Source organism: Bacillus rossius, chromosome 15, assembly GCF_032445375.1.
Source record: "Bacillus rossius redtenbacheri isolate Brsri chromosome 15, Brsri_v3, whole genome shotgun sequence".
NCBI lineage: Eukaryota > Metazoa > Arthropoda > Insecta > Phasmatodea > Bacillidae > Bacillus > Bacillus rossius.
The window spans coordinates 14,619,562-14,639,407 of NC_086342.1; the positions used below are offsets into that span (position 1 = coordinate 14,619,562).

At 37.2% G+C, this 19,846-nt stretch overlaps 2 protein-coding genes across 2 annotated transcripts in view; one reads left to right on the plus strand and one right to left on the minus strand.

The window, feature by feature from the left end:
- The window catches only part of LOC134539446 (tubulin beta chain-like), a 24,861-nt gene extending 13,762 nt beyond the window's left edge, over positions 1 to 11,099 (plus strand). The window contains exons 4-5 of the mRNA XM_063381489.1: positions 307 to 909; positions 10,790 to 11,099. Coding sequence (XP_063237559.1) covers positions 307 to 909; positions 10,790 to 11,005 — 819 coding nt within the window. The 3' untranslated portion in view covers positions 11,006 to 11,099. The remainder of the gene's footprint in view (positions 1 to 306; positions 910 to 10,789) is intronic.
- The window catches only part of LOC134539444 (tubulin beta chain-like), a 49,905-nt gene continuing 32,663 nt past the window's right edge, over positions 2,605 to 19,846 (minus strand). The window contains exons 4-8 of the mRNA XM_063381488.1: positions 18,088 to 18,287; positions 17,070 to 17,300; positions 16,090 to 16,214; positions 13,328 to 13,527; positions 2,605 to 12,449 (exon numbers count right to left, since the gene is read on the minus strand). Coding sequence (XP_063237558.1) covers positions 12,387 to 12,449; positions 13,328 to 13,527; positions 16,090 to 16,214; positions 17,070 to 17,300; positions 18,088 to 18,287 — 819 coding nt within the window. The 3' untranslated portion in view covers positions 2,605 to 12,386. The remainder of the gene's footprint in view (positions 12,450 to 13,327; positions 13,528 to 16,089; positions 16,215 to 17,069; positions 17,301 to 18,087; positions 18,288 to 19,846) is intronic.

Sequence of the window (19,846 nt, forward strand, 5' to 3'; positions counted from 1 at the left end):
TATATATATATATATATATATATATATATATATATAATAAATATAAATTTGTTATTGCAGTAATTTTATATGTATGAATCTAATCCTGACCATAGATAATGTATTTTGCTAGCTGTTAGAGGGCCGGAACCGTCATAATTGATAATTCATATAACTTAAACATTTGTCACGCCACTTGGTGGGGCCTTATAGGTTGTATACAAAGTTGTGATAATTACTACAATACATTGTTCAATTTTAATGCGTAAGTAAAATAACTTAAAAAAATTTATTGTGGTAGCCTGAAAATTGTGCTTGTATTTTTAGATTTCAGAGGTAGTGGTCGAACCCTACAATGCAGTCTTGTCGTTCCATTTCTTGATCGAAAACACAGATCAGACATACTGCTTTGACAATGAAGCACTGCACGATATCTGTGTCAACACTCTTCGCCTATCATCAGCTTCACTGGATGACATGAACCACCTGGTTTCAGCCGTCATGTCTGGCGTTACTACTTGCATGCGTTTTCCTGGACAACAGAACACGAGCCTGCGAAAAATTACAACCAACATGGTTCCTTTCCCAAGACTACACTTCTTTGTGCCTGGATTCGCACCTCTTACCGGAGTGATGGGGCGTCCTTACCGTGCTGTGGGGGTGGCTGACATCACACGTCAGCTATTCGATGCCAAGAACATGATGGCTGCTGTGGACCCAACAAAGGGCCGCTATCTTACGGCAGCCATAATTTTCCGCGGTCGCATGTCCATGCGGGAGGTGGATGAGCAGATGGTGAACGTACAAGAACGAAACAGACGTTACTTCGTTGAATGGATTCCAAATGGTGTCAAGACAGCTGTGTGTGACATACCTCCCAGGGGCATGCACATGGCTGGAACTTTCATCGGAAACACCACTGCTGTGCAAGTAAGTTGGATATGAAAACTATTTTTAAAAAATATTTTTAAAAATGGCATGTTTTGGTCGATTTTTATGACCAAGGTAGTAAAATGTGAGAAAACTGGTACTTCTAATCTTAATTCTGATACTCCCACAACATATCTGATTTGGAACAATACGGTCATGCCAAGAGCATGTTTTTAGTTATGTAGGATAATTATACATTTGCCAATTCATCTTTAATAATTATCAGAGTAAAATAAGACCTAATCACAACTTTTGCTCGCGACTGCAACAATTGGTGGTAATAGTATGCGGTCCTGATAACACTCCAAACCACCTACTTTTATAGATATGTACAGCAGTGATGGGCGTATTTGTAAATACGAATGTATTCGCAAAAATTTTCCATGAATACAAATATGTATATATTTTTATTTACAGGTGTGAATACGAATGTATTTAGTTTGAAGGTATGAATACAAATGTGTGTTTTAAGGTGTGAATACAAATACAGCTGTATTTTTATTTTTGTATGAATGTTCGTATTCACATATTAGAGAATTCGAATACATGTATAAAATATTCGTATCTGCAAATATGTACAAATATTCAAATTCACGTATTCATATTCGCCTATCAGTGTATACAGGAATTTATCACCATCGTTAATATTTAAACCATTTTCTCGAGCTCTAGACCGAAATTATGGCTACTTCCCAACTTCCTAAAGCTAAACTTATGGTCCACACTAAATGTCAACCCTCTCCCTAAATTATACCTTTAAATAAATAAAAACAATATTTTAATCAACTAAAAACATAATATATTCTCATCTCTTAGCCAAATGTAAATTACAAATATTACATAATATGTATCAACAAAAATTGTGTATCAAATTCAAATTGAATCAATGTCTTCAATAAAATATAAAATATAATAAGTATAATTTTAACTTTTAAAAGAAAAATTATGGCAATTGCATAAACTTGGTATTACATGAATAGAATATTAAAAAAAAAATTATATTAACATTTTATGCTTCTTTAGTTAGAAAGAAATGGTATCAAGTATTTCAGACCCAAGGAAGTACAACTAACAGGACTTCAAATTTTAAGAAAATGTGCAACTGCAAAGTTGTATTAAGTTATAAAAATACAAGCAAAAATTTTAGTTAACAAGCCAAAAAAATTTTTTGGCAATAGGAAATTAACGTATTTATGTAAAATTATAACATTACAATAAAAGCTATTCTTAGGTTTTTTAAACATTAAATAGTGTACCAAACTACACGTGTCTTAAATTATTTCATTAACTATTTCTATACCAACTTCATAAATACATAATCACTTATTTTCCACTTTCACTTCACTCATTTATGAGTTAAATGATGAAAGCTTGAAAAATAGAGTTTTTCAAATTTTTCATCACTAATTCAAATGGATTTTGGCATTTTGATCATTGTTGCATAGGAGAAAAGCCTCTCTACCCGAGCACTTTATAACAATGTTTTGAACCTACTGAATTTATATTGTCACGATCCACCTTCAGAGGGGGGGGGGGGGCGAGAATCGTAGCTCTTTACATAGAAACAACTCGCTTGGCATCAACTAGTCTTAACTTCATAAAATACTTTACTGTACCTAGGATCATAGGTTCGTCATCCCGTACAGGATGTCTGGTGAGAGCTGAACTAAGGAGATTTTGCAAAATAACATAATACTTAATTAAAATTATTTTATTCTTAAAGTCAAATACTCAACATCATTTTAAAGAACATTTAAATAGCGGGATTACAATTTAAAACAATAATCTCTTTACTTCCTTAACGATTGAACGACCTTACAAGAGAGAGAATGAGAGAACTTCACTAAACACTTCCCTAGTCCTTCCGAATACCTCAAATCATAATTAATACTTAAAATTAAAACAAAGATAAGTCCATACTCACATTTTCCGAAAAGCCTTTCTTGATCGATTACTTAAAACTAACGTAGGGGCCTCTCCTGCCCTTAAAATCCGAACGAACATTACATTTTAAAAATTATAACTAAACGACTAGTGACGAAGGCCATTGCCTCCGCCCGAAAGCTTGAAGATGACTACATTATGACCTAACTTAAATTAAACGACTCGTGGCCTCTGGCGTCGGCCATAGCTTCTGCCCGAAAGCTTGAATTCCTACATCACGAACGAACTAACAACTCGTGACCACAGGTGAGACGCATAGCCTCCGCCTGAGTGAGCCTGAATTCCTACATCACGAACGAACTAACAACTCGTGACCACAGGTGAGACGCATAGCCTCCGCCTGAGTGAGCCCCGAGTCACCAATCACTTGCGCTTAAATTCGCGCGCCCTGCCGCGCCTAGCATAACAAAAGCTCGTTATTGAAGTCAAATTTACTAAACAACTAACTAGAACATCTGGGAAGACTACCCCCCCTCTACCCCAATGTGCAGGCCACACCGCGCGGCTTGTTACGACAGCGCGCCCCAGTAACTGCGGCCCGTGGCTGCGCCAGCGCGCGGCCAAACAAACAAACAAAATTCTGCAAGCCCGCAGCGCGCCGCGCCGGCCCCGTGCCCCAATTACATGGTCACGCCACTTGCGCTGACGAGTGAACAGAGCAGCCAGCCCAGAGTCCCGTCAGTAAAGTCCCTAAATTTGATTTCAACAACCCTGCAAAATTTCAACCCGCGACATAACCCTCCCCTCACAGAGCTCGAGCCCCATCGAGCTACCTCAAAATTACAAATTGTCTTTTTCCATTAAACCATAACTATAAATTCCTCATTTCACAAAAATAATAATTTTCTTAGTTCCTTGCTGTCTGAACATACATCTAGATTCTGCATAAGATTTATTTTAAAACAACAAGTATTCATAAAATTAAATGTAAAACTTTTATCTGGTTTGTTCTCACAGGAACCTTCAGAGGCTCGAGTTCTCAATTCTAAAAAAATTGTTCTGTTAGTGAAGCTCTCTTTACAAATTAAATTACTGTTCTTAGTTTCTCAGTATTCGTTAAACAATGTGCAAATTCTTGATAATTATTATTATTTTTTTTTTTTCGGTTTCCGTTTATTACCATACTTCTTTCGTTCTTCAAAAAAAATTAAGTGTCCTTACAGTGTTTCAATTAATTAAACTCTTATCTCGTGAAGGTTGGTGCAACTCCTCGAAGTCAGTGTTGTCGAGAAGAGTAGCTCCCTGGGCTGGCCATCAGCAAACACCACTCAACTCCAACAGCTACTGGACTGGCTTCCAGGGCAGCTCACAACTTCTCCCCACATCTGCTTCGGAGTTGTGCCATCCTCATCACGAACAGATTACAATTCTGAAACATCATCAACAGGCATTACCATCACGCCTGACAAATACAAAACTAACTACTAAACTGCAATCGATGGGCAAGGATGCAAACACACAAAAAAATAAAATTAATTAATTCAACTGCTAACATAAAGTATCCCACCCTTAGCATAATCTAATCAGGCAAATAATTTGATAGGAAAAACTTAAGGAAGGGAAACATGACCTCCAATGATTTTCCCTAACTCTTGAGTCTTGATCTTCTCTATACAGCAAATAGTCCCCACGAAGTAACTGGGTTGAAGGTCAGTTCACATGACCCACCCATAACCTCTTCTACTCTTCTTTTCTTCTGGGGGCAACCACAATGCCCACCAATCTCTCTCCATGGTGCCGAACCAGCTATCCCATGAGAGTAAACAACGTAGTCAATAGAAGCGCAGAGGGGAAACACCAATCTCTGGCTTGTCGAGTCATAAAACTGCTTTATCTTCTTCTTCTTCTTCTTCTGAGTAAAACATCTGATTAATCTTGCTTCTATTCTTCCAAACAGTAAAAGTTCATCAGGTATCTTCATGAAAGAAACATTCTAACTAATAATTCTTCATTTTTCTTCTTCTTTATTTCTGTTAGTTGTAATAGAAGGCCATGTTAGGGAGGTTATAGGGAAAAAGAGTGGCCAATTCCCACCCCATCACCCACCTAGATCATGACTAATTAACTTTTAAACTTTCTATTTCAAACAAATAAAAAAAAACATTTTTTTTTATTCAAACTTTTAAACTATAATTACTTTTACTTCATAACCTCAAAAGCTAATCAATAATTCTAAATGAAATTGTGATTTACTGCATCCTTGTTCCATCCGATCTGTTTGTTTATAACCTTTCTTGTAAAGTATAAAATTTTCAAACATTACTAATTCAAAAAAAAAATTAAATTCTGGTGTCCTTTGAGTTACAATTAACTTTACTATTTCTTAGCTTGAAATAATTTAAGTTTTCAGAACTATTTCATTGTCTAATTCACAACACTTAAAAATCAACTCAAAACAACAAATCATCAAAATCAATAAGATCATCTGACCTACCTATCAGTACTGTGAACTTGAACTGTTCGTACACATTTATAATAAGCTATTGTATTTAAATTCCAACCTAAATAAGGTTTTAAAAAAAACTACTAATCCCTCTGTAAATTAAGAAAATTAACTTTAAAAATTAAACTTAAGGTATTAGTTCTTTTTGACAGCTACCACAACTCACTAGTTCCATTACATTACTATAACCTAAAAAGTTCTGTAAATAATGTTTATAACAAAAAAAAACTCCAGTTACTGTCTTCCATAAAAAAAAATAAAACTTTACATGACCTTATTAATCTCCACTTGTAAGTCCATGGCTGCCCGCTTTCTCTTCTCTTGAATCTTCAGTCTTGGCTCTTGTTTCAGTGATCTTGTATCTTGTCTCTCGAACTCTTGTCATCTTGTAAACTGGACTGCTGCTCAGCTCATCTTAAGGAATCTGTAACAGTTTCAAAAATACATGTTAATTTAAATTACATAATTCCTGTTCTTTGGTCCTAAAAAAAAATTGTATTATTAGTACACATTACCCTGAAACAACATTATTATTCATTGTTTATTACTTAAAAAAATGCTTTACCATAAAATCCTTTTTTGTTCTTTTCATTAGGCCTATTTATTTTCCTTCTTCTTAATTAAATTCTGCTTCAAATGTTAATCCTAACTTAAGACCTACCATCTATTTATTATTCATTACCTACATTATTTATGTTACCCTAAAATTCCCATAAGTTTCTAATACTTCCTATCAAAGACATTCTCTCTAAAAAAAAATTTACTTGTGACTCTTAACTTAACAAACTTAAAAAAAACTTTTACACTAGACTTAACTTATTATTCATTCTTAGTTACTAAATTTCTATATGTAAACTTTAGTACTTACAAACAAAAACTGCCTATTTCTCTCTACCTCTTAATCTCTTTCAATTATTACAATAATAATGTTACCTTGCATCTTTAAACTTTCTTCTTTTCAATTAAATTAGACATCTCATAACAATAAAAATTCTGCCTATACTCTTCTTATGGGTGTCCAACCCAACAACAAAATTTCAAATTCTCAAGTTTCCTTATATTTAAATTATGCAATGCACATAACCTCTGTGGTGCCTGTACCCTTTAGGCCTACCACCTTCTCCTCTCACAGCATAACTCTTATTCCTCGGGGTCTGTATTCACTGTTCCAAATCAAATATCTCAAATAAATTAAAAACAAATTTATTATTTTAAGAAAACAAAAATTTACATTGACTTTACTATGGAGCCTGGAAATCTCAATGTCCCACAGCAGCTAACATGACTAAATCCCATGGAACCCCAGGTTTACATAACCTGTGCCCAAAAATTTAAGCATACCAGGCTTTCCCTGCACTGGTTTTACAGCATCACACACTATTTAGGGCCCCTGATCTGCCATCAGTCCCAAGGAGTTTTCCCACAACCCCTCTCTACACAAGCGCCTACCGCATTCCTCTCAATTGGCTATCGGTTTTACGGCATTCTTTTGGGATCCGACCATCAAGTTAGGGCTAATCGAACACTAAACCTCCATACTTCCAAACTAATGTAAATCAATTAAATTTTCTCTGTAAATTCTAAAAATCAAAAAAAATTATTCCAACATGCCAAAGAAACTTCCAAAAAAAAATTCATAATCTTATCTTCAAACCATTAAAATAAAAATAAATAGATTACTCTGTTTTCTCCTTAATAACTGTAAACTGTCAACAAATATCATGTCGTAAATTTTAACTATGCTTACTGACTCTTAATCATAAAATCTCATTTGTCCTAATTAATAAACAACCGATTTCCTTAAAATCTCACTGTATCTCTCACACTCAAACTTCACTGGCTGAATATCTCAATAAATTCAAAAACAATTATCTAAACTCTTAAAGAAACTCCTCCCCAATTATTCAAATTACTTCACCTTATTTTATTTCATTACTTAAAACACCTTACTCAAAAAAAATTAATTAATTATCTAGCTATCTTCCATTATTATTTATTTACCGAACAAAACTTTCTCCTAAATTAATTTAGTAAAATTCAATTTCACATTAGGCAAGTACACTAACTCTCTACAGCAATGTTTCTCATTTCCCTCCTTCCTAACTGAATCCAATCTTACTTAACCTCCAGGGAATTTACCTCACAAAATAACCAAAAATTTCACTGTAGTGCCTATCTGCTATAGGCCCACTACACAGGGGGCTCTAACCCCACCAACAAACTTCATTGAAATGGTACCCTATCCCATACAGGATAGCCACTTCGGTACTACCATGGGGAACTCCTGCCCCAAACTACTAACAACACTCAGGATTCTCCTAACCCTTAATTCACGTAGATAGCCCATCTCCTATGGGTCTGTTCTACAATCCCTACTTCCCAGGGACACAACACCTCACCTTAGGGTCCCTCGCCCTAAAGAAAACATTAATTTTGTCTCTCTGTTCCCTTGGAGTAAATTCCCTCTACACACAAAAACTATCCTTCCCACTTTTCTCAATGCTTATCGATTTTATAGTGTACCTCCTTAATAATGTTTACAAATCCCAAAAAAATATTTTTAAAACCGAGGTAGAATTTAACTAACAAAAACATAAACAACTTACAACGAAACACTTCTAGCCTATACATCATACACTTCTTAAATTAAATTACTTACATACTGAAAGTTCCTCTTCTCCTAAAACACACTTAAATTTAAATTTATTTAACCAATAGTCTATTTTCTTATCGCTAAGTTACCGTACAGCTGATCAAAACAAGGTCACGGCCTGTCCACGTCTCCGTATGAGCCCGTGACGTCACCGAATTCCATCAGGTGCGCCAACCCTCGCTTGCGGTTCCTCCGTTCTCCGCTAGGTCTCAGCACCTCCCCGTCACGTGTTCACTCTGCCACGTCCACTGACGTGTCGTTCTGAAACAACTCTCAACATTTTTCTAATTAAAACAAAACATCACTATAAATTCTATAACTCTCTTTTACATAAACTCTCGTTTTCTCTTTAATTCCTTTCTAACGTTTATCCTTCCCTCGACTGATTTAATTCGTACGTCTCGTCTCCTACGCGCACGACAACAAAACAAACTTCACTTGAAAATAATTCCTATTTACGACAAAAAACTTTATTTTAAATTATAATTCTCTTAACCTACAATCTTAAAATGAACTTCAATTAAATTAAACCACTTGCATTATCTCTAATAAGCATTTAACTTATAACGTATTCTCCTCACGTAATAATCCCCGATATAAATCTACAATAAATTCAACGACTTAAAACAACTTATCACTATAAACTTTATCCTTACAAGTATCCTCAAATAAACATCTGTTACGTCAAAAAAAAAATCTCAAAGACTTCCTCCACTATAGACTAAAATTCCGTAATCCTCTCCTCAAGTAAACTCTTAATAACCTGCTATCAGAAGCTGAAACTAACTTAATAATAAACATAAAAATCTACCTCTCTCTCTCTCCAGAAATAGAACCTATCCGGCGAACTCTACCATTTCTGTCACGATCCACCTTCAGAGGGGGGGGGGGGGCGAGAATCGTAGCTCTTTACATAGAAACAACTCGCTTGGCATCAACTAGTCTTAACTTCATAAAATACTTTACTGTACCTAGGATCATAGGTTCGTCATCCCGTACAGGATGTCTGGTGAGAGCTGAACTAAGGAGATTTTGCAAAATAACATAATACTTAATTAAAATTATTTTATTCTTAAAGTCAAATACTCAACATCATTTTAAAGAACATTTAAATAGCGGGATTACAATTTAAAACAATAATCTCTTTACTTCCTTAACGATTGAACGACCTTACAAGAGAGAGAATGAGAGAACTTCACTAAACACTTCCCTAGTCCTTCCGAATACCTCAAATCATAATTAATACTTAAAATTAAAACAAAGATAAGTCCATACTCACATTTTCCGAAAAGCCTTTCTTGATCGATTACTTAAAACTAACGTAGGGGCCTCTCCTGCCCTTAAAATCCGAACGAACATTACATTTTAAAAATTATAACTAAACGACTAGTGACGAAGGCCATTGCCTCCGCCCGAAAGCTTGAAGATGACTACATTATGACCTAACTTAAATTAAACGACTCGTGGCCTCTGGCGTCGGCCATAGCTTCTGCCCGAAAGCTTGAATTCCTACATCACGAACGAACTAACAACTCGTGACCACAGGTGAGACGCATAGCCTCCGCCTGAGTGAGCCTGAATTCCTACATCACGAACGAACTAACAACTCGTGACCACAGGTGAGACGCATAGCCTCCGCCTGAGTGAGCCCCGAGTCACCAATCACTTGCGCTTAAATTCGCGCGCCCTGCCGCGCCTAGCATAACAAAAGCTCGTTATTGAAGTCAAATTTACTAAACAACTAACTAGAACATCTGGGAAGACTACCCCCCCTCTACCCCAATGTGCAGGCCACACCGCGCGGCTTGTTACGACAGCGCGCCCCAGTAACTGCGGCCCGTGGCTGCGCCAGCGCGCGGCCAAACAAACAAACAAAATTCTGCAAGCCCGCAGCGCGCCGCGCCGGCCCCGTGCCCCAATTACATGGTCACGCCACTTGCGCTGACGAGTGAACAGAGCAGCCAGCCCAGAGTCCCGTCAGTAAAGTCCCTAAATTTGATTTCAACAACCCTGCAAAATTTCAACCCGCGACAATATAGTATTGTCAGGTAACGTTGCAGCGTTTCGCAGCGTCCTCGAAACACCAGTCCATAACTGACAGATTGATTTAATATTGTTTAGAGAAGTACCACGATGACATTCTTCGCATGTTTGAGTTCGATATAATGTAAATTTAAATCCAGATCCTTTAAGTTCAAACCATGGAACTTCATTTAAATGGGGAAAAGAAGTACAAAAATCCCCACTTTGAGAGATCAACTCCTTCAGTAGATTACATTAAAACACATATGGCAGATATAGTATGTCCGCTAGGAGTTTCATAACACTTGAAAGGAACAGTATATAGTTTTGCTATAAAAGTTCACTAGAGCCACATACTGTAGTGACTGGTCCACTCTTGAGACAAGGTATCACACACCATTTTAATTTTATTTATTTTATCATAATTACTATTATGTATTTGAGGGTTAAAACTGATATCTTAACACGTTACCTCCCTTCCATTCAATGTTCTCACAAATATTTTAGACGGATGTTCACTAAACGTAATAAAATTAGTGTATCGTCGCACAAGTTTCCACATCAGTCACTTGCGCAAATTTTTACATTCAATTTATTACACTTATTCTACCTATAAAAAATTTACAAAACAAATATAAAGTGAGCTAGTCATTCTGTACTCACCAGTGATTTGCAACATCTAACCTCGATAACGAGAAAATTTGTGTATTCTAATGTTGCAAATAAAAAAAAATAATGGTGAGACACAAAATATAACGTAGAATTATCACCACGGCGTGCAAAACTTAGCCTTAAAGCTTCACTCGTTCCTTTCGCAGGAGCTGTTTCGTCGTTTCGGTAAACAATTCACAGCCATGTACCGCCGCAAAGCCTTCCTCCATTGGTACACCGGGGAGGGAATGGAAGAGTCAGAGTTCAAGGAGGCGGAGTTCAACATGAACAGCCTCGTCCAAGAGTACTTGGAACACCAAGAGGCAGTTGTGGACCTGGGCTCCGATGGCGGGGAAGACGACGATGAGGATGACGATGAGTGAAGAAACTGTTGGGCAGCGAAGAATCTTCCAAGGCAATTTGTTATTTCATATCTTGATAATATTTAAATACTTAAAGTAAAATATGTACATTTTTCTAAGTTTTTTTTTTTTAAGTAGATATACCTAACAGCAGGAGCTTATGCATAATTTCATTCTTTGGACAGGGGGCCAGGAGCGGGGATTGGCGATAGAACCTTTTTGCCCACAGTTTGCTTTCAAATAATTCCCTTTTGTTGGTTGGAATAATACTTTTTTCTTTAAGATTTCGGAGCGGGTGGTATATATCCTTTCAAGGTATAGTAATTCTGGGAGATCCTTGACATAACAAAAATTGGGATACATAGTTCAAAATTAGAATTATAGCAAAAAGGAAAAATCTAAGATGGTGAGGCCTAATCCCCCTTAACATGAATGCACTGCTGGAGGCTGGACAAATGTTTCCCTCTGCATTGCAACATACATATTCAGGATTTAGAAATCAACAGAGCTAGGTGATTGGACTATGTATACTTGCTAGGGGATCTTGGATAGGCAGCCAATCACGAGAGGTCTCACCATTAAATAAAACAGTAAGCTGCATTCAAAAAATTTTTTTGAAGGGTGTGTACATTATGCCGTAATTAACCATGAGCTTGCTAAATAAATTTCAGACTTTTATATTTTTTGTTACACTTCATGCATTTAGCAATATTGAAGTGCTGACAGAAACATGCGATTTTATAAATACATATATGGCTTAGGTGGAAGTGTGTGTTGCTTGGAAAATTGAAACACACTTCGAAGACTTTGCATTGCACTACCACGAAGAATAATAAAAAACATCTCATTGCGAAATATAAAAAAATTTTACTATATAACCAAAAAATTTACATGTTGATACAAATTCACAAAATATCTAAAAAAACTGGTAAAATATCTCAATGTTCAATCACTCAGAAGGCCACTGCAGAATATATTTCCCTGGACACTTACTCCTCAAACCTCCGTAAATGGGTTCTTTACTAAGCACTTAAGAATAACTTATGAATATGTATGAACTCAGAAAACTGACAATATGATGTTTAACATATAGTCCAAAAATCTTGTTTTTTTGATAATGCTTTGCATTGAGTCCACCAAAAAGAAGCTACATAAAATGTTTTCAGAGAAAACATTTTATGTAGCTTCTTTCGGTGCACTGAATGCAAAGCATTATCAAAAGAAACAAAGACTGAATGGCACTTGGTGATTGTAATAGTTCAAATTTTTACGTTTTGAGGGTGCAATTTCGGTACGCAATCAAGTAATTCACCCATTTACAGTGGTTTTTAAATAATGTTTCCTCATAATCTCTTCTTTGACCTCCTGTAAATTCAAGTGCAAAACAATGTAAGTCTTTTTTTTAGTTTTCAGGATCCTCTTCATCCATTTCACCTTCCTCAAAGTCATCCTCAGCTGTGGCCTCCTGGAAATACAATTGAAAAATTAGTTAAATATTTAAACCCAAATATAAACTAAGTTTTTTTTACATTCCAACATTATAATTTGTGGTGACAAAATTAGTTAATTTACACCACATCCAATTTGCACACCCACTATGGTTCTTTATGGTGACAATACATGCCTACCCTATTTATAATAATACGTTATCAGGTTTTCTCATCAATCAGCATAGTCTTTCTATGTGAACGATATCTTAAGCCTTAACTCATCACCATAACATTGAGGTCTTAAAAAAAACAGCAATAACTAATGATCACTTAGCCCTTCAGCCTAAAAGTCTTTCAGACATTTGCAAAGTCAAGTAAGAAAATTCCAAGCAAAAAAAAACAAAACAAAGAAAGGCATAGTTTGGGCCCATGCCGTAGATTTTTCATCAAGACTCCAGGATAAAATCATGTTTAGTATAAATATGAAATTGAGCTACATATCACTATTATTAATTTTGGTTCTAGTAATGCTCCACAAGCTCTTCAAAATGACACCCAATCCTTGCTTAAAGAGTTTCCACGCTACACATATTTTTAACTTTATGCAAAGCTTATCATTAATCACTCTCATACGCCTGCACTGGTATGTCACAGGCAAAAAAAATACTGCGCAACAAAACCCGTTCAAACAAGACATATCCATCATGGGCTCAACTAAAGTTGATGCATTATTAGTCTCAGTTATTGGAGATTCAAATCTTGATGGTACTTTTGTCACAGAAGAAAGATTTGACTGACGACACTAGCGAGCGAATAAGACATCACACCAAAACTTTGCAGGTTAATCAAATGGCAGAATACTCTCCTTTGCCTCGAGTTACAACTTTGTAAGCAAGCCTCGCGTTCCTCTTACCTGGTACTGCTGGTATTCGGATATCAGGTCGTTCATGTTCGACTCCGCCTCCGTGAACTCCATTTCGTCCATCCCCTCCCCCGTGTACCAGTGGAGGAACGCCTTGCGACGGAACATCGCGGAGAACTGCTCGGAGACTCGCTTGAACAGCTCCTGGATGGCCGTCGTGTTGCTGATGAAAGTGGACGACATCTTGAGGCCTGAAACATCGGTGGTCCTTTGAACAGGTCTGAAAAAATTTTACACTTAAAACATGCATTATCTTAGCTCGTGGTATTCCAGTTTTCGGTACGATAATTTTGTTAATGCAACAGAAGTCACTTGGATAGGATATGTGTAAACACTGTGCTGCTACCTGTGGCAGGTAGCATGAACCACAAAGTTAACACAGATAAAGGAAAAAAAGTATCAATCGTATAATGAATTTTAAAAAGATAGGCAGTATTTTAATAAAATTTTGTCTAAAATAAGTCCAAAGCCAGGGTGTAGTTTTTTTCAAGTCTTTTTCACTTTTATTGGAGCCATTTTATTATATGGTTTAAAATTTTGCTCTGTAAATCTAATGATTCAATAGTTCATGTAGCTCTTCCGGCAATGAATTATAGCAGCAGGTGAGGAAACTGTGTGATTAACTTAAATTTTATTTGAAAACAATTTTCATAAATATTAATTATGCTCTGCATTTTCATGAATTCTACATTAAATTTTGAGTCAAGAGTTTTGCGTTGTAGGTGTATGTGTAACATGAGAGCACATAAATTTGTTTGTTACTGAGGTTAGATGTTGCACATCTCTGGCGAGTGCTAAGTTTTTTTTGTACATTTTTAAAATGGGGTAGGAAAACCTACATAATAGTTAAATGGGGTATCTACTGGGTCAGTGAATTGAAATCTCATATTATGAATTAAGTTGAGGGCTATCTTCTCCACTGCTTCACGGGGAAAGATGTTTATATGGGCGCCACCACGTGAGTGAGCACGTGGACCCCGGCCGATCCTCTCTCTCAGGGCGTGACGTGACCCATGTGGGACGAGTTACCAGCCCTATTGATTCGCTTATGTCGATCTACACCAAACCTGGCCCGCTCTAGGCGTCGGGCACGCCACACTCGTACAAAGGTTGGATTCTCATTACGTAAAATATAACTCACGACTCAGTTAAAATTTAGGTTTAATAACATAACTCACGCCTCCCTACACGTTCTCCATTAAAACAGTAAAAGGCCTGGGCACAGATCAGCTTAGGTAAAGCATGGGCCAACCATGTGGCCATGCGCTATGAGTCTGTGGACTGTGACAAAGAAGCTCGTAACGAGTTATATAAATATTTAATTAAACGTCCCACCGACCGAGAGCGGCCCCGAGGGCTAGAGATTGAAATTATTTAGGAACAAATTATAAAACAGAAATACTTGATCAGATGCACAAAGATTGCGGCCCCCGGGGTGCCGACGCGTCTACTCTCGATGGCTGTTTAAGAGGAACTGACGACGCTAACCTCGCAATGGCGCACTTCTGCCGTACAAAAACCGTTACGTTAATTAATGATCCCGTGCCCCGGCGAAAGTGAAGATAATTACAAAACACATCATTTAATTACAAAACACAATACTCTTAATTAAAAACCATTAACGCTTCTGTAATTATTTAACGTGAGACTTAAAAGAATCACAACTGAGGTCAAGTTCCGGTCCGTGCGGATTCGTCCGCGCAACTTCTGTAAAACTAGAATATATTATTAAATTAAGTAAAAGAGCTCGTTGGTTTGAACATAAAAACACTGGGGCTAAAAATAAAAGGTTACAATAATTAATTAGGTACATAATTAGGGGTGCGGCGCACTGCAGCCAAGTGCCCTCTTGCCGGGCTACCAACACACGCACACACGCACGCACAAGCGGGAGGTTTGAATAAAGATGGTGGTGTTTGGGCGGTGGCATATCGGGCTTAAAAGGGGCCGCAGGCCCGGACGATGTCAAAGTAATGCTTTCTGAGCTGTGCTTTCTAACTGCACTTATGTTAATTCACAAGTCTCTGAATAAAACTTTCTATATAAACTTCGAAATCGGTCAAAAAATTCAAATTAATTAAATGTCCAAAAAAAATTCTTAGGCGTCGCCCGGACCGTAGCCGCAAAGTTATGCTTCAAATAACATTGCTAAATGATGCGAGCCATCGCCCGACCACGACCTCTCGGCACGGTGCTCAGACTGACTAATCTTACAGCCTTCCTTTCCTTAGTGCGGGCAGTGTCCTGGGCTCGCTGACGTAATTTTCAGCCAATCACGGCGCATGGTAACAGAGGCGTGCACGAAATGCTTACTTATGTTCCCACGACTCAGCGATTTTGTATCTTTCTCACACTCCCGTGACCGTGACTCACAAGCCTAGCGTGTGAAAAAATCTTGGTTGTGGAAAAAATGAAGGAAAATCACGTCAGCATGCCTTCCCACACAAAAAGCCAGCAAAAAAAGTACTTGAAATATAAATTTATGAATTAAAAAAATAAAAACAATAAACCCGGAGAATTAAGTTTACAATAACTTTTAAAAAGGAAAAACTTTAAATCTAACCTGAAATATGACAAAAAATTTATAACAAATTGTTATTGCTGGATGGATGGGGAAGGCTGTAATCTGGGTTGATATAATTTTGAATTATCATTCAGTCCAAATCTTGTAGCAAATGATATTAAACATATAAATATAAAACATTTAATCTACTGTTAGCTTAATGCTTAAATAAACAAAATGTTTCTCTTACCTTTGGGAGGGATATCACAGACGGCAGTCTTCACGTTATTAGGGATCCACTCAACAAAATAACTGCTGTTTTTGTTCTGCACACTCATCATCTGTTCGTCCACCTCCTTCATAGACATCCGGCCCCTGGAACCGTACAGGATGCACTGATAGAAGTTCTAAATTGTACAGAACAGGCCAGAAATTGATTTTAAAAAAGTTTTATTTAAAAAAAAATACAATTATTAATTTTCAATCTTCAAGTCTGAAACCGAATGAAAAATTTTTGAGTTGTATGAAGAACCAATGGTATTGCAATTAACCTGCACTGCACAAGTCCAAAATGTTTAAACGTTGGCTGTAATATTGGCAACATATTGTACACAGGATCACATCTGTTTCTTTACTTGCACTGTGGTTTACAGTTTTGATTGTTTACCCCGATTCATGCAAGAATGTAATCTCCCATAGAGCACAAGTCACAAAACTTCTATAACTGTGGTAAACTGCCTGCAAATTTTTTTTGGGCTTTGGTGCAGTGACAAATTTCCAGCCAGGTGTTCAGTCAAAAGTATTTTTTTTTACAGCATTTACTCACAACCAGGGACATACGTACAGCAGAGAGGGAAGGGAATTATTTGTTTTGGAAGAGAGAGAGAGAGAGAGACAAGATTTAAAAAACTAGTATTTTCCCGCGTACTATCCAACTTGCGATGTATTAAAAATGAATTTTCTGTAAATGTAAATCCTTTTATTTACCATCCAAGTTGAATCAAAAATATTTTTAAGGTGGAATTAACATTTGGTGGCGATATGAGGTGTTAAGAAAGGTTTTGGTTAGGTTGGGAGGGGGGAGGGAGATGGGGAGGGGGGAGGAGAGGGGGTGAGGGAGAAGGGGTGGGGGGAGGGTGCGGTCAAGATCAGTTCTTGCCCTGGATGGAAACAGTCGTAGTTACGCCCCTCAATGGAACTACGCCCTCTGGCCTGCGAGAGAGCCGCTACCTGAAGATGGCGGCGACGGTGAGGTAGCGGCCGTGGCGCGGGTCGCAGGCGGCCATCATGTTCTTGGCGTCGAACATCTGCTGGGTGAGCTCGGCGACGGTGAGGGCGCAGTACTGCTGGTTCCCGCGGGCGGTCAGCGGGGCGAAGGCCGGCATGAAGAAGTGCAGGCGGGGGAAAGGCACCATGTTTACGGCCAGCTTACGCAGGTCTGCGTTCAGCTGCCCGGGGAACCTGCAGTTAGCGAGGATGCTGCGGTTAGCTTGCGACATGGCGTGAAGGGGGCACACCTAGTCAGTGAGGCACGCAGTCTTCTTGTCGTTAAAATGAGACTTGTGTTACTGTCCCACCTTGGGATGTCAAAATATATATGTAGTACAGTGTGAAAGTAAGTATAATAGTTAATTTTTACTGTTGTGTTCCATGTTATGACAAGTGATATTAATATTATTATAAGTACATTACCGAGACAACTTTATAATATTTTACACATTTTTTTTGGTTAGAGTGAGGTTATATTAAGCATAATTGCAATTCGTAGAAACGGATCTCACGGAACAGAGTTTCTACAACAGCGCGCAGACGGAGACCGAGACAAACCCATTCGGATTAGCTCGGCAAAGTCCCGTGTATGTTTCTCCGTAAAACCAATAGGAGCCGATTACTTGGCTGCTGTGGTAGCCACGTTTATGCACTAAACATGTGAAAATTTGTTTAAAGTACAAGAATATCTAGCGTTTTATTATTACTCTTAGTCGTTTAATTATATTTATTTATGTAAATTCTGCCCGTGATATGATTTTGAAGCAGAATGCATATTTTTAAAATTAAACTAATACTTCATAATCTTGAAATGCAATCTCATTGGTTGCCGTTTGTTACGTTTCCCTGCTTTGTGAAAGCAGCAGATGCGATAGTGAAATGATTCGGGAGATCCGTCTCCGTTCACGTGATCCGTGTGTCATTGTGGAACGGGTCTACAGGCGTCGCTGGGAAAACTGAAAATCTTGTCTGCACTTGCCTGAGGCACGTCGTGACCCCGGACATGGTCAGCGACACCAGGTGGTTGAGGTCGCCGTACGAGGGGTTGGGCAGCTTCAGGGTCCTGAAGCAGATGTCGTAGAGCGCCTCGTTGTCGATGCAGTACGTCTCGTCCGTGTTCTCCACCAGCTGGTGCACCGACAGGGTGGCGTTGTAGGGCTCCACCACAGTGTCGGACACCTGCAAGGTCAGCCCACAGCGTCAACTTTCCTTCCTCTCTTTTATATCTCATTTCAGGCGATCATTACTGGCACCCTGAGTATCTACAGTACGTGTTTGTTTTAGACTGATTCTTATTTCGTGGATAAGGGTTAATTAATTTGCTAAAACAAGTATTTTTTTTTCAACCACTTATATTTCCTTAACCACTTTTTGACCACTATTAGCTTAACTTTACACATACTTTGGCTTCTCCCTAAATTGCATTAAAATCAATAATTGCATTAAAATCAATAATTTCACAAAAATTATTAATTTTATTAGGAAAATTAATTACATTATGAAAACTATTAATTACATTAGGACAGTATTGAACCTTAAAAATGCAAATAATGAGCTGCCATATAAGTATAAAGAAATTATAGTAGTACAAAATGAAATTAGAGTACTAATAAACAATTTATCAATAAATATTGATATCACTTAGAATTAATTTGTTTTTCCTCTTTTGGGCAATTTAAGGTGCCTTATTATTTATAGTGACAGTTTGCTAGAAAAAGTTTGTTCTGTGAATTAATAATTGTCATTTACCATTAAAAAATTTTTTAATGTCAGAATGTCTAAAACTGTAATAATACTGTCAAAACACACAAATATAGCAAATTTCAGGTCTTAGCACAATTAAAAAATTTGTCAAATTAAAAATATTGTAGATAAATATGGTAAACTAAGTAATTTTTTAAATTTAACAAGTCTGGCAACAGAGATTACAGTTTACTCTATTGCAATCTAAGCATCGGGGAGAACTAATTGCCAAGACAAAGAGTCCTAGTTTTTGAAGTAGTTTTGGCTCTCTCGCTAGATAGTAGCTTTTGAAAATATGTAACTTACATAGCTACATTATTTGTGAGAAGTAATTCACCAGATATTATCAAGTACACAAAATAGTGAAAAATAAGCTCTTTTTTTGTAGCCACATATTGTGTGGTGCAGCATACCAGAAATACTGCATCTCTAACTCATTTACATAGAACAAATTTTTTATTACAAACCAGTAATAATTTATTTTTTTTTGGCATAGTAATTATTATAATATCAACACTTTGGATTTGAACCTCCCACCAGTTTTTTTAATTTTATTTTGGTAGTAGTTTTAGTTATTGGCCCAACTAACAAATTTTGTCACATGTCACGCGAAACATGGTTTCAGTTGCCACTGCATCAAATTTATAAAAGCGTGAAGCAGATTATGGTCAAATGTCGTAATAGGACAATATGGGAAACACTGGCCAATTAGCTCCGGCGAAGCACAAGACAATTTACTGCATTGTTTTCAAGCTATTTTACATTCCATGCCGCTAGATGCCACAAATCGTAAACTATTTTTATGCACTTTACAACGTAGATACACTCCATGCTACCAGGTTCGCTGGCATCACTTGTCTCGCTTTATATTTTATTTTATTTTTTATTTTTAAACAGTTTTCCCAACATTGTTGCTATTCCGGCCAGTGGCGGATCCAGAGGTTCACCTCTGAGGGGGCACTCTAGGATTTCAGAGTAGCCAGAGAAAAAAAAAA